General features: G+C 46.1%; 1 protein-coding gene across 1 annotated transcript in view; it reads right to left on the reverse strand.

Moving 5' to 3' along the window:
* The window catches only part of ERBB4 (erb-b2 receptor tyrosine kinase 4), a 616088-nt gene that overhangs the window by 369255 nt on the left and 223964 nt on the right, over positions 1–22869 (reverse strand). The window contains exon 2 of the mRNA XM_030487261.1: positions 16692–16843. Coding sequence (XP_030343121.1) covers positions 16692–16843 — 152 coding nt within the window. The remainder of the gene's footprint in view (positions 1–16691; positions 16844–22869) is intronic.

Consider the following 22869-nt stretch of genomic DNA (forward strand, 5'->3'; position numbering starts at 1 on the left):
AAGCTTAGAAAGAAAAATAAGGTGGAAACCCCTGAATGAAAACAAGAATTAAATTAGGAATAGTAGAGGCAAGGATGATCATGCACCTCCTTATATTTCTAGGATGAAAATCTCTGCTGGGCACCCGGAAGAGGAGAAGGAACACAGGTCTTAATGTGAGATAAAACAACCGTGTGCTAAAGGTGAATGGGTAGCTTGAGTGAGAGCCAGAATGAGACAGGGAGTCCTGGACTTATGCCTCTGAAAAGGCTTTCCAGATCCCAGCCACAGGCAGGAGCAAAGGTGCCTGTTACATACAGTCAGATACCAAGTTTGCTGGGATTCCTGGGAGAAAAGTCTCTGCTCGGCCATCGCCACATGCAAACCATGGAGCAATCCAGTAAATGCTCTTTGGCAGAAGGCAAAGGGGTTTCACACCAACAGCCCCAATGTAAGGGATTGGGGTTTGTCCCCTCTTGTATTGCTGTTTCCCTTGTATTTAGGGAAACAGCACATACATCCTACCTGTCCTACTCTTCCTCTTATCAGCCTTGTTGCACAGCTTGCCCAGTTTATTGCCTCTCTTTGAAGAGGGCAGACCTCTGGAGAAGTGTATCAAGAGCAAATCACTATCAGTCTGCATAAAAAATAACAATAAAGCAAAAAAGCAGGACTGCCCACAACAGCCAGCAGCTTTTCCTCCTATGGTTCCCTCCATTGCCTGCACCTTGTACACCTTCCACCCTCTCTCCTTATCTTGTGAAGCAAGCCAGGAAAATGAGGAGACATTGAAGAGGAGGAAACAGAAACTGAAGTTCAGAAATAATAGGTAATCAATCTGAAATTTGAAAAACAGCCCTTTTTTTCCTGGTTGTATTGTTCCAAGCAGCATGGGCTTGTAAAAGTCTAATCGCTTCCCATCCAGCTCATCAATCACACAAGGGAACTGGCCCCTCACACAACAGAGTGAGCCTCAAATTGGCTCCCACCAATAATAAAAGGTAGTGGAGGAGGACAATCCCTTCAGAGGGCTGTTTAATAAATCTTCTCTAGACAGGCAACACGAGAGAAATGGAAAAGCTTTCTTGGAAGACCGTGGCCATTCAGTCCCATCCTGCTTACATTATTGATAGGTACTTGCTGCAACCAATACTTTCATGTGAATTTTCATATTTTGATTCTTGTTATTCAGCATCATCCAAAATTAAATGTTAAACTTTAAATATTTAAAACCAGGCCAAGGTAGTAATTGAGGCTGATGGAAATTGCACGCTGGCACTATTCCTGCTGCCTGTGCTTGCCTGGCTGCAAAAACGCCAAAGAGACACTGTTGCCACTCCTCTATTTTCAGCAGTTGCTGACATTTTACTGTAATTTATTCCTGTTTTCTCCTCCTCCTCTTAAAAATAACAACACTTTTACTCTAATAATAAACCAAGAGCTTTTACGTCCGAAAGACCTTTCAGCAGAGGACTGTTTCTGCCAGCAAAGGGTGCCTGAGCTCAGCACACGCAGACGGCTTGTGGAGCACATGCTGTATAAAACCCAAGCACTGCTCACCAATTACGTTCAGCCCTACTTTACCCTTTGGTTTCTTAGTCCTAAGTTTTTCTTCCAGTAGCCTGTCCTCTCCAATAACAGGACTCAACCATCAGCTACGAGCAAAAATCCATTCTAGGCTGTATCTGGTGTATTTTTTGATGGCTTCCTCCTCCACTTTTATCTGTCAGAAGCACTGAAGACTCCCACAAGTAGCAAAGTGTTTCTGACATTCATGGCTTTTAGATCCTTGGTTTCAAAGAACCGCTGAAGGTTATGTTGATTGAGCCCAAAGATGTATTTCTAGAAAGCTGTTGCTTAAATAAAAAAGGTGTTTTGCTGTCACAGTGATCAGCCGAAACTGTTACTGAACCAGAGCATATGGGAGACAAAAGCCATCAGAGAAGCCTTCGCTGTTGCAGGCTGCTAAGATTTGCTCTCTCCAGCAGAGATCAGAGGCAGCAGGAAAGCAGAAGCAGCACTTAGCTCAATTAAAAAAATAAACAAATCAAAACAAAGCCTTGTATTGAGCGCGATGATGGACGATTACCCGCCAGTTAAGCGAGGGCTAAGGAAAATCACTGCCTCTCAAAAGTGCTACCAGACAAGAGCCCTGTTTGCTTCGTGAGAGCCCCAGAGGTGCCTCTGGAGCATGGAGTTGAAGATATTTACTTAAGGAAACAAGAGGAGCCGTTACTGGGGGCTTTCCTGAAAGCCAAGATGAAGCCTCCTTATTTTGCGAAGTCCCTGCTAACCAGACACAACAGGATTCATCCTTCTGGCAAACTGACATCCAATGGATGCTGTCTGCAGCAGATCTGATAAATATCTGCATCCGCTGTGAATTCATGGTATGATGCAGCATTAAAAATTGATGTGAGAAAAGAATATTGGAAATTGCTTAAGGAGCTGTTGGGTCTGGGCTCCTCACAGTTACAGGGATAGTTACAGGAGACAGACACTGTAAAACAATAGTTGCTTCACCTAACAAAATTTCAGCCCTTACCAGACATAAAAAGATGGGTAATTTCCTTCTAGAGACCAGAGTTAAAACCCAGCACTTGAGCTACAGAAGTTCAACAAGGGCTTTAAGAACAACTGAAACATGAAAAACAGCAAAACCAAAACCAAAGCTGACATCTTATGAGGTGAAGGCACATTTGGAGAAAAGTGACCTTCAGTGGAAGGACCTGAGGTGCAGAAATGCAACCAAAATTGTTTCTTTTTAAACTGTAATCTCAGGGAGTGTAAGAACTCTAATCAAAGTCATTTAAATGAATAGAACTTTTATAACTCCTGGCTGCTGGCTTAGAATCATAGACTCATAGAATGGTTTGGGTTGGAAGGGACTTTAAAACTCATCTAGTTCCAACCCCCTGCCACGGGCAGGGACACCTTCCGCGTTGATCTAGTTGGCCCGGTCCAACCTGGTCTTGTTGGGAGGGATGGAACATTCACAACTTCCTTGGGCAGCCTGTTCCAGTGTCTCACCACCCTCAAAGTAAAGAATTTCTTCCTTATATCTCACCTAAATCTCCCCTGTTTAAGTTTGGCTTAGCAGAGTCCATCGTGTTTGTGCAGATTACCTGACTTGATGGGGTTTCCACTCTGTGCTGATCTTCTCTGCATTCGCTATAGTCAGACAGATCATGCTGAGGACATGAGTCCCTGGACTAATCAGTGCCATAAGGCCTATTGGAAAGAGCTGCTCTGCACCTCCCAACATGGGACCGTCACAAACCACCTTTACAACCTTCCCCACTCTCACTGCTCTGCCAAAGGAGAGGGAGAAACCTGCCTAACACAGGTTGCTCCCAATGCCACCTGAAAAGGCCTTCTGCAGAAAATAAATACACTTGTAGGTAGTTCATTCCTCCTCGGTGCATGAAAGCATGCAGGCATCCACGGTGGGATCTCTCCAGCCCATATCAGCTATCTCACACTGCTGTGATGGAAATCTAACAAGAACAAGGAACAGTATCAAAGCCACCAAAACCAAGTGCAAAACAGCTGCAAGATGGGGGATTTTTCCTGTCTCAAGCCATTCGCTCTCCATCCAGCCCTTGCCACACAGGTGCTTGCACTGCAGGACACAATATGCTCCCCCCAGCATTAAACAGACCCTGCATCTCAGCTTCCAGTGCACCTCCCTGTTCCCAACAGCACCCTTGGATTTCCTCCCACACTTGTCCCACAAAACATGTTTCTAATGGCAGATGGAACAGGAGAAGGTGACCAGAAGTGCACAAAGAGCACAAAGTCCTTCGCTCACCCCAGGAACCACAAACTTTAAATCTCTGCATACTAAAAACATAACATTGAGGTAAATGACATAAACCCAGTATTTCCCATTGACACTGAACAAGCATTTCACTCCATCTCAGGAACACCAGAGAACATGACAAGCATCGGATGTTTGTGGCAGGAGGAAGTATGAAGATAACTGGCATGTAGTGCCTGCATCGCTGCAATCCATTAGGGGAAAAGCACACCTATTAATTACCTCTTCTATTAAATAAGAACAACATGGTTTGGTTGAACATCAGGATTACAAAGCCAAAGCAAAATACTATTTTAACATTTTACCAACCTCTGCTTTTGAATGCTTCCAGCCAGCTCTATTTAGCCCTATGCTAGTGAGCTGCATGTCCACCAACGCAAGCTGAATCGATCCCAAAGCAAGCAACGGCAGAGCTGCTGCGAAAGATGCAAACATATTGATGTCGGTATAGATTCAAGTGTTCTGGACCTTCCCTGCCCAAGGAAATGCTGGCTTGCCTGCTAGGAACACCCGTGGCGATGCCATTATTCCATGATTTGAGGACTTTGTTGTTTCATCAGCCGAGCACGAGCCAAATGGATTTCCAAGGTGAGGCATCCTCATTGCAAATGAAGTGAAATTTCTCAATTTCACTGGCCAGTTATGGAGAAAATTTGGTTCAAAAGCCCATAATAATGTCAAGAAATAGATGGCATGAAAACACTTGCTTTACAATGACTGGATTTCCTTGCCTACAATACACAATGCTTCCTGAGAGGCTCTACCCATAAGTATTTCATTTTACATTTGATCAGTTTGAGTGATTTGGGTGTCACCCGCTCAGGGACGCTTACAGGCAGGGCAAGAACTAAATGCCCTTTTAACTGCATTTTATTCTTATATATGTATTGTTCTGCTAAAATAATTCATTGTATCCTAATGAAAGGAGCACGACTCACTCCAGGAATGAGTTTATACTCACTCCCTGGTGATGGGTATTCAAGTGCATGGACAGAGATCTGTAATGGAAGATCTATCATTAGTGCCTGAACCCGTTTTATCTTCATTTCACGTGATAAGATTGAACTGAGTGTTGGTTTGGGGGTATAATTGATCTATAGCTAAAACAAGTCAGCTCCGCAGCTAAGTGAGGAGATGAAATAGTGGATAATCTGTAGTTTAAAACCAGCTGTTCTGCTGAGATCAAATGATTACTTTGGCACTGAAACAATGAGCTGACAAGGGACCGTGCTTGAGCATCCACTATCATTACTGGGCACCGCTGCCATAACCTCTGGCCACACTGATGCTGGGACTGGAGCTAATTGACAGCATGGCTGGGATCAGCTCCTGGTTTGCTAAATGGATGGACCTCATCTGGCCCCAATTACAAATATCAGCATTCCCAGGAAACAAAATAATAGGCAGAGAAGGCGGGAAGGAGGATGCCCCACCACCGGTCAGATAACTCTGACTGCAACAAATGCCAGCAAAACGGTTTAGGTTTAAGCTCCGCGGCTGTATTTTCCTCTTATGTCTCTCTGCTTGCACATCTCTGACAATTATTGAGAATGGAAATTCACCTCATCCCTTTCTGCCAGTGCCCTCCCACAGGGATTCCTGCAATGGCTGTTTTCAATGGGTTTCCCTATTTCAGGCAAGGTACCACCTGCTCGTGGGAACATCACACAAATGGGACAGAAGCACAGGGAAGACACAGGTTTGCAGCTGCCTTTTCATTTTTCTTAACCATCTTCTGTGCTTTCAACTACAAGAACCTTTTCCAAATAACCTGAAGATCGCTGAGGTTGCACAGGAGATGAAACATAAACATGGCCACAGACCCAGGCTGTGGATACCGGCTACCACAGCAGCAGGGTTGTTCTGCATTGAGCTCGCTGGCTCGGAGGGTAACCCATCCACAGAGTACATTTTCTTCTACCTAAAAATTCACCAGACTCCAAAGAAGTTAAAAATGGTATTTCAAAAATGACAGCAATCTGTAAGACCTAGTAGGTGAGGTTTTACAGACGTATATCAAATCAAGACAGCTCCTTACGACAGATAAGTTTTCTTCTAGTTTATCACCAGTAATATCTTCTGCTTCCCAAAGAGGTTACTCTATACTCATGCAGAGACAGCCATTAATTCCCTGATATTCACTATGGATTTTCCTTTCTTAGGCCTTCACTCTGCACTGTACTTTTGAGGGATGAACTGTCATTACTATTCCTAAGGGATGTATTACACAGGGTAGTTGCTTTTGATTCACAGCAGCAATACAACACATGCCTCACCATCTCTTTCACTCTTCCCTGCCCTTCAGCCCTTCCTGGAGAGGAAGCCAATGAGTATGGAATGGGGGTGGTTTCCAAAAGCCTCCTTCCAAATTCAAGGCAGGAGGGGTACGTATAAACCAGCAACACTGGTATGAAAAGGATTTAAAGCAGTGATGTTCCATATCTCAAGCCTCTCCATCTGGAGACGGCAATACACCTGCAGGTTACCATGCATGATGGTGGGTTTCCTTGTCATTGGTTCACAGGTTGCCCCCTGCAGCAAAATACAGATGCTTCCACCATCACCATGATTATCCAGACCTATAAAACAATTTATAATGTTTTACAGCTGCTTTGCTGGCACTTTAGTATCTGAATCAATCACAAAACATCAGAAACCAGAACGAGCAGCGACATAAGGCTCTGGCCACCATTCAAGCTCTTGGACCACTTGGCTACGTCTGTTCCATCCTATTCAAACTAAACAGCATTTACTTTGAGGGTCTTATCTCTCCGCCTTGGGTTCATTGAAGGTGTTTTCTTAAAGCATAAACAAAATGTATCTTCTGTATAACCTCTCTCTCCAGTGAGCAACATTAAGCTATCACTGCTATTTTCCCAGCACAAAACAGCGCAGGTTTGTCAAAATCAGGATGATATTTCTACTTTGCCTTTTGACATTTCTGTGTTTATTATGTTCAGACAGTACCTCAAAGCACTCCATTCTTCCTCTCTGGTAGGACTAATGACCACCAAAGGGGGGAAAGGAACACTATGCACTATTCAACACAGCAGGCAGACGTTACTACCCTTCTACTTAACTCCAAACACAAGTACTAGAAGTCGATGAGACCAGTCGCGCTTAACCACCTGCAGAAGTACTGCCTTGAACTAGGTCCTCATGCTCCAACCAAAACTTCTTGATTCCACCCTTCCACGATGATGTTTGACACTGGAGAATATCTCACCTGAGAAGTCAGTGGTACTTGACTCCATGCCCCATAGGACCGAGCACTCAGAGCCAGCTCGCACTGTACAGCAACACACACTGCATGTGGTTAAGAGACAACCCTGCTGGCTGCTCACTGGGTTAGGCAAACCCATCCTCGATCCCAGAAAGACATGTCCATATCACCACCCTGGCCAGCTCCAATCCCCCTGGCTCCTCAGACCAGCTTTCCCTAGGACACATCCTTGCAAACGCTCCCTTGACATGCCATTTTTAACATGGGACACTTGGAATGCCAACTTCTCCCTCTGCCCCAGCCACCTGGGCACCTACACAGGATGCCTGCAGGACACACACAGGGCTGTGATCAGGGGGCCCAGTGCTAGTACCAGGTTTGGGGTGGGAGCGTTGCTATTGCTAAATGCTGCAATCTGCACAATCGTGCTGACATTTCTGCACTCTAAACACCCTTCAGCAGGCACCTACAGAGGAAACCTTTAGAATTGATCCAGTTTAGCATAAAAACTGTTGGCTAAGCCTCCATCCGTCCCCTCTGCTCCCCCAACCCCTTGATACAGCTTACAGCAAAAGACTTTGCCTTCTCTTTCATATGGATTTTAACAGCAATTCAAGCCCATTGATCCAGGACTCTGAGCCAGTGTATTACAATACAAGATTATTCAGCTCGCTGACAATCAGTTTGTTTAATTTCATTTTATTCCACAGTAAAATGGGATTGGAGGGAGCTGGAGGGAGAGGAAAAATGTGCCTAAATGCCCAGGAAAAGAGAAGAATGGCACTCCAAGAAAGTATAAAATACTTCCATTTGGTGCAGGCTGCTCTACCACAATTACAGGTGTGTTCATAGGCCTCGCTATACCTCACCTGTGCTGCCCAACTTCAACCTCTGTCCCACAGACAGAGGGCGGGTGGATAGAGAGGAGAATAAACCAGCTTTTACAACACCTGAGCAAAGATTGGCAGTGACCAGTGTGGGTTGATGCCATCTTCCAGTGAGGGTGAAGACTAGGCTTGAGAATTCACTACACTTACCATTTACACCAGATAACCTTTCTTTCTATGGAAGAAAACGACTTCTTTGCTTTATAACTTAGTCAATCCATTTATAAATTAAAAGCATTTGCAACTGGGTTTGGGTTTGTTTCCTGTTGGTTGGCTGAACTTCATTCCAGTCTTTGCTTTAGGCCAGCTTCAATTAGGCCACCATTCCCAATCGCATCAGTAGGGGAGAGGTTTACATTTGCAAGAGGAAGATCATTAACAGCATAAGGCGGTTGAAAGGTAGGGCATAATTGGTTTTACTCACCTAGAGGGAAGAGCAGCTTCTAAGAGAAACACCACCTAATTAAGGAGGTTTGCACTGGGTTTACTTCTAACAATATCCTCCCTTCCACTACCAGCTGTGTGGTGCCCATCACAACAGCGTCTGAGGTCGTGTTTGGCCACACATCTTCTGCAGACATGCAGGAGATGACAGTATCAGATCCCTTCATGGACAGGCAGAAGGAAGAGTCTGATGAAATGCTAAACAATAAGAAATTAATTAATAATCTGTATTTAACTAAAAAAAAAAACCAACCAAACAAATCCAAGCCCAGACAGAGTCATGGATCTCAACATTTGCTGCTGTTTGTGTTCAGAATTCGACTCCTGATCTGTACTTTTGCCAGTGGCCAAGATTCAGGGTGCCAGGACCAGCTGAAAAGCACAACTAGTTTATCACACACTTGGCTGGCTGTGCACAGGTAAAGACAGGACATAGAGTGGACAAGCAAGGTGACAACATGGGGCTGCACGGGGAAGGAGGTTTACCTGCACCTCAAAGATCCCTGGCAGATACTGCCCAAGGAGTAACATGCTTCCACCAGCACACACTGATCATGAAGGGAAGGGCTGTGGTCAGCATGTACCCCCAGACACAGCCCCGCGTAGCAGGGAACAAGATCTGTGTTAGCAGAAAGGTCTTCTGGGCTATTACTGGTGCTACACGACCAAAGCACAAGAACAAATCCATTTCACAGACTGCTCAGCAGTTTAAGCCAAGAGCCCCCAGACCTGTCCGTGACATTCCCAGGGTGATGGTACACCTTGCCAGCTCCTCCACATGCTTTCCACTACCATTAACATCCTCCACACGCTACCCAGGCTGACCTGCTGCCAGCTGGCACCCATCCACTATGTTAGCTCCATGCCAAACCTGGAAAGCACTCTACCTGGAGTGGTGAACCCCACGTCCTGGGTGTATTTTTGGTACTGGGGCCTCTTTCACCTCATAATTTCCCAGCAATTTGGCTGGGAATGGGGTAGCAATACTGCGGAATGGCAAACATCACTTGCAGCCGTAGCTGGCACCCTGTCACAAGCAGGAATGCTCCCACGCCATGCCTCCCACACCAACCTGGGCTTGCAGGCACCCCCTGCAGCACCCAGAAGTTGCCAGAGTGGCACCTGAGGATGAGCAGGACCAGCGAGAAGGACAGACTCCCACCTCACGTCATGAGGAACAGCTCCTGAGCACTGGGGCGGCTCTGCCTTACAAAGGGCAGCTTTACTTCAACCATGAGAACAGAAGAACAAGTGAAAAAGGTATTACTGATCTCCAGCATGTGCACGGGTCTGGGTTACTCTGAATAATTTAAGCCAAGCTTCTTTCATCTCTCTCCTGCTCCAGAATTGCTACTGCTGCCATGCACATGAATCAGACAGGCTTCCCAGGTGGCTGGAGGTGGGGTGCTTCCCATACAATAGAAGCTGAAAGGGAAATGCTAAAAGACAATTTAAAGAGACTCCTTAATCATCCTGGACTTCAAATCTTTACCTCTCATCTTCTCCACGTGTGACACAGCTGAAGGATGCTCCCCCCAACTGAAAGGGACACAGGCAAAAGCTGTGGGAGAGCTGGGGGAGCTCTTGGCTGCTGCCAACCCAAGAGAGGGAGGAAACGAAGCCTGACATTGGGATCCATCCCCTCATCCTTCCAGAGCCCTGTTGGGAGAGCCTCTCCCAACTGCCCATAGTGGGTGCACATGTGTCAGTGAAGGGCCTATTGACACCACTTACTAGCTGCTCCACATGGAGGACAGCATGTGTTTTATACAGCAAATCCATCACAGGGACATGGACACAAGGGAATGAAGCTGCTAGTGCTCCAGGAGCTTCAGCAGCACTCCCAAGAGCAAACAGGATGTGAGGAGAAGCCTGGTACCATTCCCAGTGGGCCAGGCTCCCCTGGAAAAGGGCATCATCTGCAGCCCTCCCCCAAAAATGCTTCCTTGGGGGGCTGTACAGCCCCTGGCACACACAAAGAGCCACTTCACAGTCCATCCCTGTGCCAAAACTGGAGCCTGCATTTGTGCAGCACGCGACTCTCCTCCTAAACCCAAGTGGTTCTTTCAAACTGTATCTTTCATACAGAGCCACCAAAACTAATTGCTAAATTAACAGGGCAATAGCTAATGTACATATATTTGGTTACAGCTTGGCAAACCCAGCTTGAAGATTAATTGTATATTAGTTCTCTTCTATGTTTGTTTTGTAGAGGCTAAAAATGTAATTCAAACAGAATAGTACCAGCTTGCAGAGTCTTTAAGTTACTCTCAGTTGAAAGCAATGCCCAAATTCCATTGCAGAGCTGATCTGAGCTGCTTGGTGGTGGTGCATTGCCAATAAGGAAAGGAGGAGAGGGGAAACAGAGATGGCACAACTTGGTTTTTCAGTTTATTTTAGGGAGAGGAGGTTGGTGTTGTGGATGAGAGAGAAAGGAGCCTCCTAGCCCAGTTGCAATGCCCAGGACAGCTACAAAAATAAGAGAGTAGGGCTGGGAGGAATATAAAACCCGAGTCAGAATCTGGCTGTGGGGACCTAGGCAAAGCATTAGCTGCTTGGAGAGATGAAGCTGCTGGGTTTGTAAACACCATTAAAACAGGCTCTGCAAGAGCGGGACAGAAATAGCTGTGTGGGGAACAGGGCTGTCATGGCAGGGTGACGAGGACATGGGAGGTGGGAGAGGGCTCAGGGTCACCCCTCAGCGCTCTGCAGCTCCACCAAGGCCTAGCAGGAGGGTGCTGTGGTGCAAGGGCAGCACAGTGGGCACAGGGACTATCTGTGAGCCCAAGCAGGCAAGTGTGGCCAGGAGCGAGGGGGAAGCCTTGGCAGGAGAGCAGGAATGGCAGCCTGGTGGCCACACAGGCAGCTTTTTGAGGGGGAAGGAAGAAGAGGTGTGAGCAGGGTCCCTGTGCTGCCACAGTGCATGTAGCAGGGGAGCTGCAGAGCAGCAGCTAGAGCCTTACACCAGAGAGGCCTCTGCAGAGACACGGGCATAACATGGGGGGAATAAGCAACTGAAGCACAAAAATCATGTAACACTCCTGAACACCTTCAGGCTAGAAAACACTAGATGCCTTTTACCTGTGAGTTGGGAAGCTCTGGGATCAATGAGGTCAGGATGAGATTATGTTAGGGACTACGTGTTATTGATCTTTAATAGTAGGGACCAGGCACCAACCACCCAAGTGCTGTCCCATGCATCAATGGATGAGGGCAATGGAAACACCAACTACCATAATAGTGCCAGCACTCAGCTACTCACCACGGCCACGCCGTGGGCTTCCCATTTCACTACCCGCTTCCCAACACAGGACAAGTCTGGAAGATCCTATAAATCCATACCATTCCTCATCTTGGCAATCAATACTCCCTGGCCATTTTGAGACCAGTTTAAACCACTGGTATTACTTTAAGCTACTGTCTCTGCAAAAGCAATGGGAAATGGCAGAAGAAGCTGTCCTGTGTATCCTCCTGTGATACAGGAGGAGAGCTGTATCACACGTGCTTTCTGCAGTGAGGCTTTGCTCCCCTCCACCCTCTGAGTTTGGGATCCAACTCACTTTGAACACGGCTCAGGTTCATCCAGCACAGTTGGCGCCTGATCACAGCCAGTGTAAAACATTCTGTCCACGCCAGAAGCATGGCCTGCATGCCACTGGTCTCTTGTAACCCACCCAGCACAGCACTTGTGTTCAGTGCTACATAAACAGGATGCCCTCAACAGGTCTACACAGCCAGTTGGAGGTGTCCTCTTTCCGCCTGGATCTGTGTGGCATGCACAGCCCTGCCCCTGATGCCATTGCTGACACACCATTCGTCTCTTTATGCTTCATTTTCTAACAGGGAAGGTCCTGGGAGGGTAATTACAAATACATAAATATATGTACTTGATTTCCAGGTCCAGAATTTCCTGGAAATCTTTGCTTCTTGCCAGCCAAGGACAAAACACGTGCTGGCGAGGCTCTCCTGATGCAACTCGCTGGGGCACAAATGCTCCAGGGACAAATAATGGCTAAATTAAATGCTAGAGGACACATGTTACTCTCTGCCCCGCAAACAGCCCTGCTCTGTAGGTTCAGACTGCACTTCTGGGGAAATCCCCCCTCCACATCAGCATAGCCACCCCATAACCTGTCATTTGGAGGACTCCTGACAGGCACTACACATCCTGCTCTCTTTTTGCTGAGCTGGGACCTCACTGAAGCCTGTCAGCTGGGAATAAAGATACCTTTTGCTGCAGAAGAGGATGCAGGATGCCTTCAGGAGCCATCAGTATCATCACAGTGAGCTGCTGAGCAAACTGGACAAGGCAAGACCCTCCTGTGTCTGTGCTCCCTTCCCAACACGTCTATTCAGACCGCAGGCTCTCTCCATGCCTGTGTCTTTGCCACTGGAGCCTTCAGAAGGGTCTGCTCAAACCCATTTTGCTCTAAAAGACCAAAAAGCTTTAAAAAGTATTAAAAAGATGATTGTTTTTAACCAGAATGCCCATGGCTGAGGGTGCTCCAGGGGCACCATAGAGGTAAATGAAAACAGACTGTATAAAGTGGTGGTAGATCTTTTTTGATGGCTGTTGATTGTGGTTAGAAATAAGTTTCATAATCATCTGGAAGAATGATTGCAGGGAAGAGAACATAACTTTGATCATGTCTTCAAAAATAAATAATCTGAATTGGTTAAATAAAATCTAGGCACGAGGAGATAATTTACTGACTGTGAATTGCTAAAAGGCTGGGGATTAGTCAAAGATAACTCCTGATTCCCAAGTGTGTTTAACAGAACAAGCGTGCTTGAAGAGTATTGTTTTCTGGTGTACAAATTGTGTATTTCATTGTAAAAAATTGACTGTGGAGATGCTATTAAGAAATAAGAACTGTCCACAAGACAAACTGTCACTGAAGCTAAACTAGGTTCCCACTTCTGAAACCAGTTGCTTGCAATATGAACCAGTCCACAAGCTGAGTTTTTAAGCAAGGCTTTTTTTCCTGAAATCCAAAGCAGGGCAATAAATCTCAGCTCAAGACACGCACCAGCTCAACCAGCTTCTCTAGTTCCACAGAACAAGCCCTAGCACAAAAGCCTGGCCCATGCAGTTAGTCGAAGGATGCCAATGAGTCAGGAAGCAGCGGGAGATGAAGCCCGACCTCTTCCCACTGTCACTGCTGACTTGCTATGAGCCTGGACATGCGACTGGGACAAGGAGCTGTCGAGGCCTCTTTTTGACCCAATTATTTGTCCTGCCCAGTTCCATCGTGCTCTTGCAAACAGTAAGTGCCTTTCCTCTCTGCCAGTGGAGAACCTGCCTTGGCCAGGACAGGGAGGTGTGACACCAGCAGCAATGTGCTGCTTTAACCTAAGCCTCATGTCATTATTAAAGCTTGCAGTGGTGGGACTCCAAAGGGAATTAACCCAGTGTCCATTTTCTGTGGAGAGGCTGAGCCTCAGAAGAATAACAAAGAAAACCAGCTATCAGCCTCACAGGGAAGAACTTCTGCCTTCGAGCTAATCTAAATCTACCATCCTTCAGCTTGAAGCCATCCCCCCTTGTCCTGCACACATACAAGCTAGGATGAAAACACTGGTACATGCAATCCCTTCTTACATAGATGAAGCTCCTCATGATCTCAAAGCCACGCAGTCATTTGCAGGCCTGGGGGTTTAAGTGGTTGAGCACTTCATTCAGGTGACAGGCAGCCCTTCTTAGTCTTAATCAGCAGATAACCAGAGAGCTAACTCATAGACATAAAGCAAATCTACTTAGGGAATAAATGTCTAAATAAATATGAGAGATGGGATGCTGATCTTTTAATGTTCCTCTGCAGGGTAAATGAAATTATGGTGGGCTTTTTTTCCCACTTCAATTCATTTAGGGTATTCATTTACTGTAGCATGACAAAAAGGCTCAGCATGCCTGGCTCACTAGGGCTTCCCTCTGTCCTGGAGCAAGAGACTGCCCAGCTAAGCTGAGTGCTAAGGAGAAGGGAGGCAGGCTCACAAAGCCACAGTACTCATCAGCTGGATGTAGAGATAACCCAGGGGTGCTTCAACTGCCCACCTGAGGCCCCTTTGGTGGAAGAAGAGGGCAGGTTTTGCAGCAGAGCCTAAGGAGAAGTGGAGCAGGCTGGAGGAGCCTTATCTTGCACTACTTGTTCACCACATTTAAGCCCGAGACACACAAATAGCCTTTCTTTTCATTTTCTTCCATCTGCCACCTTCATTTGGCCATGACAACAATCTTTTAAATGATAAAACAAGTAACACTGCCTAACTAATGAATGTCAAATCATCGGTGTAAATACGCCAGCATTTATTTATTTGCTTCCCCGAGACCGTGTTCTCCTCTGTTTGGTTTTCTGTTTTAATGGCTACAATTTATCATATTAACTAGACTTCCAGTTTGCTGGGGTTCGTTTCAAGTTCTGCTTTTTGCTGAGACATCTGTGAGAGGGCAGACACGGGTAAGAGAAGTAACAGAACCAATAACAAAGTGACAGTAGCTGTCACCTAAAAGCACAAGAGCCACCTTCATTTACTACACGTGCTCCTTCCTTCTTGCTCTCAGTTGCTGATTTTACTGCCCACTTTCCACCAATATTTTACTCTGCTTATGGCAGTTCTCCACAAGGAATGTTAATTCCCTCATTTCCAAGTAATTTGTTTTCCCTATCTACCAGCGGGCAGTGTAAGAAGGAGGGAAAGCCAAAGCAGGAGAACTGATTTGATGAGTTTAAGCCAAGGCCCACGATGGCTTCAGGAGGCATCTGAAACTCCAGCAATGCCTGACTGAGCGTGGGGCTCCTGCCCTTGCAGGAAGTATCTATGTGCCGCCTGTCTAACGCGGTGGGAAACATTAGTCCAGCTGCACCAAGGCTATATCTATTTCAGAGCACAAGCATATGTGTTTTCCCCACCTGTCACAACTGTGAAATGTATAGATAGCATTCACTTCCTAGGCATTCGTCGCCCAAATTAACAGGCAACCTGTTAGTCTGAGTGCAATTAGCACCCCAAACTTTACGCCAGATGTATCTGGTAGCTGAATTTTGCTTGCAGGTCTTTTCGCAGCCTGGTGTACGCTTTGAGTAAATATAGGCCAATGTATAGAGTGGAAATCCTGTGAAATCCCCGACAAATTTAACGTGAAGCAAAGCTAAACAGGCTGCTGGAGAATTGGCTTTGCCTTTGTTAGAACCCAGAATGGAAAGTTCATGTTTTTACAAACTGAAATTGAGCACCAGCTTCACCCATGAACCGAGCGACTGAGTGTAACACAACCTGCTGGGCTGACTCCTGCCACCCTCTTCCTGCTGCCGGGTTGCAACATCGCTGCTCCCGCTACGTGCCTGTTAGGAAAATGCCAGTTCCCTACAGAAACACATCTTGAAACATGACACGGGCATTCCACAGAGGTATACATGAGTGATAGCATATGAGATGAGCAGTGTAAACCCTCATCTGTGTTACAGCTTGACTTCTGCTGGAGAGTATGATCAGCACAGACTGCAATAGGCTGCCTTCTCTACCATGGCCTTCATACCTACATACTAGTTTCCTTAATGTTGCAGCCACACCGTCTGCAGCATCCTCAGATGCCCACCTGAGTGCACTGGACCACTCCTCTACTGGGATATTTCTTCCAACATAACTAGTTTTCAAACATCAAGTAATGATGGGCTTAAAGTCTTCCAGTTCAGCATTCATTTTTCCTTCCTCCTGGTTGCCATGTTAACAGGGAACGTACAAACTGCACTGAAGTGTACCTTCCCGAACCCAAAAGCATGATATTTACTCAGAATTTGATGTAAGGAGGGCGGAGTGCACAACCCGGGCTCCATGGTGGCAGGACAGCCTCCATCTAACACAGATGGCTCATAACTCCAGTCTCTCACATGAAGAGGGTTTGATGTTCATTCAGCAATCACCTTTTTTCCCCCTTTTTTCTTAAAAGCTCCACAAATGTCACCCAGAGTTCTCCCCTTGTTTAGTCTATCAATCAGTCCATCTATAGCATTTTATTTGGATTAGCTTCTCCAAGCCTCTAGTGCTTATCTGCATGACTCTCTGACCTTCCTAAACCCTGCTGGCAACACACAGACCTGTCAGGTGTCACCTTCCTGTGCAGTGACATGGCTTTCTCCCCCAAGTCCTGGATAAATCTAAACGACACATACTCTGAGTATCTGTCACAGCAATGGCACTGCTCGTTCTCTGCACATGTGTAGCATTTTATATTGCAGTGGAGCTGGTGGGAAAGAGATCTGCCCTTCTCCAGCCCAGCACTTGTAGCTATCCCCCTAAACACAGAAGACAAAGGGAAGGAAAAAGGAAGGTTGCTTACCCTCAGGAAGGAGAGGTCTCGGTTGTGCTCGATGCTGGTGATTTCCAGGTTGCCCATCACTACCTCGCAGTTCTCATAGTACTTGCGCAGGGCCCGATACTGCTGCTCCAGGTCAGAGAGGGAGCTCAGCTTGTTCTCGGTGCCGGCACACACTGCAAGAAACCACAAGACAAACAATGAGGATGAGTGTGGCACAGGAGCAGAGAAGGAAATAAAGTTTGTAGACAGGGATACAGGTAACAAAATCCTGCATTATTCAGAGGATTGGGTGCTGCAAAGAAACCCCATCATGAGTCACTTGAATATCAGCAGTAGAGATAGGAAGGTACAAATATGGTCCATGAGCATCTCAGCAATTTAAAGACATCAAAGGGGATGAAGTGCTGTTATTCACCACCAAATGTGGAAAGGTTGAAAATGCACAAGTGCAGGGAAAATGCAAAACTAGCCTGACCCCAGCACCTAAAGTGCCAAATCCAGCCCTCAGCGAGGTCCCTACTAGTTCTGCCAGTGACAGAATTAGACACCGAACAGAGATGCGCCTATCACAGACTAGAAAATGTATAAGCTGGGGAGACCCGTGCACTCAAGGTGACCTGGGCAACCCAGGATTTTCCCTGTTCAGCTGATGCTCAGAAGGGTCTGTTGGACAAGCCAAGAGCAACCTGACCAGAAGGCTGATACCCAGCATGAGTTTTCCCATCACTTTCCTTAAGACCTCAGCTCTTCCCAGCTTTATACAATTAAATAGAAGAAAGACAACAGCAAAACCCACATTATAGAATCACAGAGTGGTTAGACTTGGAAGGGACCTTAAAGCTCATCCAGTTCCAACCCCCTGCCATGGGTAGGGACACCTTCCACTAGAGCAGGTTGCTCCAAGCCCCTGTGTCCAACCTGGCCTTGAACACTGCCAGGGATGGGGCAGCCACAGCTTCTCTGGGAAAAGTCTGTGCCAGCGCCTCAGCACCCTCACAGGGAAGAACTTCTGCCCAAGAGCTCATCTCAACCTCCCCTCTGGCAGGTTCAAGCCATTCCCCTTGTCCTGCCCCTCCAGGCCCTTGCCCAAAGCCCCTCTCCAGGTTTCCTGGAGCCCCTTTAGGCACTGGAGCTGCTCTAAGGTCTCCCCTTCAGGAGCCTTCTCTCCTCCAGGCTGAACCAGCCCAGCTCTCTCAGCCTGGCTCCAGAGCAGAGTTGCTCTGAACCTTGGAGCATCTTCATGGCCCTCTTTCCAGATCCACAATCACATCTTCTTTCCACAAGTCACCAGACTGTATAGTGGAGATTTCAGGTGAGTTAGGAAACACCATCCTAACACAGTTAGTTTTCAGAATATTCCCTTTAGTATTCTACTCTGTTCTCAATTCTGATGTCCAGTTCCAAGCTGCTGCTCAGCTCAGTTTATGAGCTTGCTGTGCATCAAGCAATGACAAAAATGAGTTGCAGAAAGAATCACAGAAGCAGCGTTTTACAACAACAGATTGTCACCCAGCTCTTAGCCTTCCAGGGCAGCAACGCTATTGAAACGGCCAAGTGTGGGCTTAGGCTTTCTTACTTTTGCTCTTTACCCAGAGCTTGTGGGTTGCTCTTATCTGTGAGCAAATTAATCTGAATGCATCCAAATTTTGAAAATGGGCATTGTATTATGCAAAACATAAGCTGGACCAGAATAGCATTTCGGGAGCCATTCCCGTTCCTGGATGAGATCAATACAAACAAAACTCTCCATGACTGCAGGCATAATCACTACAATTGGCTAAAATATGCTCTTCTGAATGACGCAGGGCCTTCTATAAATATCAAAAGCAACAAGCTTTCTGAGTACTATTACTGACTGTTTACTTACTACGCCACCAGCAGAAATGGGGAACAATTCTCATCTCTTCATCAGGGACTGTAGTGACAGGATAAGGGGGAATGGGTTTAAACTAAAACAGGGGAAGTTCAGGTTGGATATAAAGAAGTTCTTCCCTGTGAGGGTGGTGAGGTGCTGGCACAGGGTGCTTAGAGAAGCTGAACACATCCCTGGCAGTGTTCAAGGCCAGGTTGGACACAGGGGCTTGGAGCAACCTGCTCTAGTGGAAGGTGTCCCTGCCCATGGCAGGGGGCGGGAACTGGATGATCTTGAGGTCCTTTCCAACCCAAACCTATATGGGAGCAGAAATCTTGTCCTGCTGAACCATAACTCTCCCCAGCAGGGAAGGAGAGGAGGGGCTTGTTTCATTGCAAGCCGTGCACAGGATGAAGACTTATCATTTATCAGATCATTTTCAGGTTTTGCGTTTCCAGCAGCATGGATCAAAGTGAACAGGCACTGCACAGGGCTGCTTTTCCAAGGACACATTTGGTCTGGTTACCTCAGTAGGCAGGAGGTTGGAACTAGATGATCTTAAGGTCCTTTCTAACCCAAACCATTCTGTGATTCTATTGTAAGGGATGTCATTTTTTGATTTCTTTCTGTGACCTGGTAAAATTAAAATGTCAATGTCCTCACTAAGTTGAGAAGCTTGACATGGTCGACATCTATTCATTGCACTGGGTTGCAGAAAACCAAAAGTGGTTGTTTTGCTCAGGTTTTAAGATAAAAACTACTATCTCATCTCAAAGCTTCATTCGAGGCACAAACAGCCTGTTTTGAAATTTTACTCATAAAACCCTACCCCTCAGAGTAAAACACACCACTGAGTAAAACACATCTGAACAAGATTTTCATTGATAGTATTTTTAATAGCCAATTTGGGGGATTCCCAAGAGGGAAAGAGATGGTCCCACTGGGTCCTGAGGTAGCCCTGCTGGAGTGGGAACACCTGGAAGGATTAACCACTGCTGCTAGGGATGGCACATCTCTCTTTTTGAAATGCAAAGCTCTGTCCTAGCGCATCTTTAGGGCTTTATTCGGAACAACCTTGTGATCTGCCATGCAAGCATCTCCACCCTTCCATGCCTGTCCCTGCCAGAAGACTTCTACAACTGTTTGCTACCAATTACAAAGTCAGCTTGTTTGCTCCTTCCTTAAATGTGGCAGCATCTCTAACAATAAGATGCGCTGTGTTTCCAGCTGAGTAAGTATTATTCTGTCTTAAGGCTCCTGAGGACTAATAAATAATTTCTGTTCCATTTCACAATCGGTGCTAAGGACCAACATAGCTCAGAAAACAATTCCAACAGTTCAGCTAATAAAGCTATACACTGCAACACGGCTATTTCATGTTTCACACCCATGAAATGTTTCCTGAAAGCTAATTTAGCCCTTTTTTGCTGTAAGGAGGCAGAACACGTGGAGCCTGCTCTTGCAAGAGGGTTCAATGAGGGTGAAGCCAGCCAGATGTAAACCAAGGCTCCAAGTTTTATTCAAGCGAGGTTAATTTTGTACAACCAGACTATTGAAGTAACTCCTCTCAGCTTTTGATATTGCTGTGGAAATCAATTCTTTCAGATAAATAAAATCTTAAAAGCAAATTTAGAAGAAATCATGTTGATCCTTTAAATTTATCTCATAATCCCAAGCGTTTTATTTGTGTCTTACAACAGAAATCCCTTCTGGTCCTCTGTTACACAAAACACCTCCTTGTTCCAGCCCCCTGGGCCTGCCTGATATATGGCAAAAGGTCCATGCAACCCGTCTCCTCCCAGCCTGCTCTGCCACAAAATCTGGGAAACCAGGGAAAGTCAGCATCCAGTGTCAATCCTCCCAACCATGGCCTGGCCGGGCTCAGCTTTTACAGCTCTGGACTGCCCTGACAGGTCATCTCCCCTCAACAAAAAAAAATGGTTAGAGATTGCCTCAAATAAAGTCCTATATCAAACATGAGAGAATCCTACATCAATGGGGGGTACAGCAGTGCAGATCTTCTGCCACGGGTACCCAACCTAAACAGTGCTCGGAGCAGGAGAGCGCCCTGACCTGCAGAACGAGTTGAAGTCCCAACATGAACTTGAATATAACCACGGATCCTCAATAACCCATTATTATAATAAGCCCTTAATCTCTCTGTGCCTCGGCTTTACAGCATGGATTTTGAACATGCACTTTTGATGCACCTAATAATTATGCCAGATTCAAAATACAAAAGAGAAAAATAGGGAAGTATTTAAGAGAAAGAGATGAGGTCAATTGTCACTTGCAGGAGGACAGAGCTGGAACAGCGCCTCCATTCTTCCCAGAGAGTCAGTTAAAACAGCAAGATTAGATATGCTGGTGGTGATTTTTTTAAAGGCAAAATACAATTCATAGGGTAAAAAGCCATCCCTGCCATGAAAGAGAAATGCTGCTGCCATGTACGGTTACAGAGGTGTCCACACACACCAGGAAGCCAAACCTGGGAGGGACACAGGCCAGAAAGCAGGCTGTGAACTGGGAGTTAACTGAGTTTTATCCCCCCCCCATTTTGAGCCACAGGAGGAAATTCCCAGCTCCTCCAGGGCAAAAATAATCAATCTGGGTCTGATTTGCCAAAACGGTTCAGAAGCACTAAAGTAACCACATGTGAGGTGGGAGCTGAGAGGGATGCCCAGACCCTCTGCCCTCGAGCTCAACACAGAGCATGAGCATATCCCCCTCACCCTCCTGCTCCTTCCCTGGAACAGCAAAAGAATGCACGTGCTGTAGGAGCTCTTTAAAGCACCAAAATAATATAAACATATGAAAATATATATTTCCAGGGATGCTCCAGCCATACACAGGCATAAACATGAGCACAACAAAATGTATTTCCTTGTCATGCCATGCAAACCCACCACAATCTATATTTCATAAACTCTCCTAAAAGCACTTTGTTGTACATTATTTTATATAGCCCCAGAAGCCAATGAGCAGCAAGAAAAGAAAGGCTACATGATAAAATCAGTCCCTGCAGCACAACCTCTCCTGGTTAATTAAAAATACTAATTCCTCAGCCTTTGACAGAGGTCAGAAAAGCAGCAGCTTCTCTCACTGTTGAGCATCTCCGAGCGCCTTTGCTCTCAACTTGCACAGGAGGTCTTACAGGGCTGTCTCAATGAGGGGAACCCTTCAGTGCTATTCCAATACACTCCCAGGAAAATCTGACATTCCCTTCCATTTTCCCCGATGGAAACCCCAGCGAGCTGTTGACTGACACCCTCTACCAGGCTACCACCTTACCATGAAGCTCTCAAACACATCTCTGCACCAACACAGTTTGGCCACTCCATCTCTTTCCACATTCTGGCAACAAGCCTCAGAGAGTGTTGTTGTACAGGCACGTGAACACGCAGAGACACCCAAGCCTTGTGCTATCTCAAAGCTGAAGGATGTGCATCTTCCACATCTGGGAAGCCCCAAACTAGAGATGACAGCCACCAGGCAGGCTGCCAGCCCATAGCCACTGCTACACCCCAAACAGGGTGCGGGGGCAGAGCGCTGCTTGGCCATCACAAAAGTGGATTTCAGGCATTACTCACACATTCACACTTCACTTTCAGTTGTTTGCTTATTATCAGTTACTGAAAATGACAGAGAAGAGCTTCAGCTCCTAATGGCCCCAATTACAGCAGTAATAATCATCTGTATTGAATTGGATTTATGTTTTTCATCAATATTCATGCACATGACTTGGAAATTAATTTCCCATTGATATTTTTTTCATAACAAAGCCAAATCATTGGGATGCTCACTCAAAGGTAGCAAATAATGGAAGCATTTAAAAGTGTCCTTTAGCTTCTGCTTTTTAGGCCATTATTTTGCTCTGCTCTGTTGGTGATAAATCTATACATTAAATTAAGAAATAACATGACTCCATCTAGTTCTGTTTCTTGTAATACTGATGGATTTTATAATCCTCCCAGCTCAACAGATGAACTAACTTTTGGAAAGAGGTCAACTTGTTTCCTTTCTTCTTCAACCCCTCTCCAGATCTGGAGTTACTCAGGAAGAATGAATCCCATCATCTCTGGCATGCTCACCCCACCTGAAACATCGGTGTCTCACTCCTCTCCCACAGCACATTCAGACAAGCAGGATGAGGCATCCTTTTTGCTAACTCCAAGGGAGTTATCTCTAGCATCTGGATATATTCTCCTGAACCATAAAACATTTATTATCATCTCTTTGGCAAGGACACAGGAGAGTGGCCCATCTGCCTTGCACCATCTCCCACCTGAAGGCACCACAACCTCCCTCTGTTGATCGCTTTGCACGTGAGCCAGAAACACAAGAGGA

This window comes from Strigops habroptila, chromosome 5 (genome assembly GCF_004027225.2).
Source record: "Strigops habroptila isolate Jane chromosome 5, bStrHab1.2.pri, whole genome shotgun sequence".
Lineage (NCBI taxonomy): Eukaryota > Metazoa > Chordata > Aves > Psittaciformes > Psittacidae > Strigops > Strigops habroptila.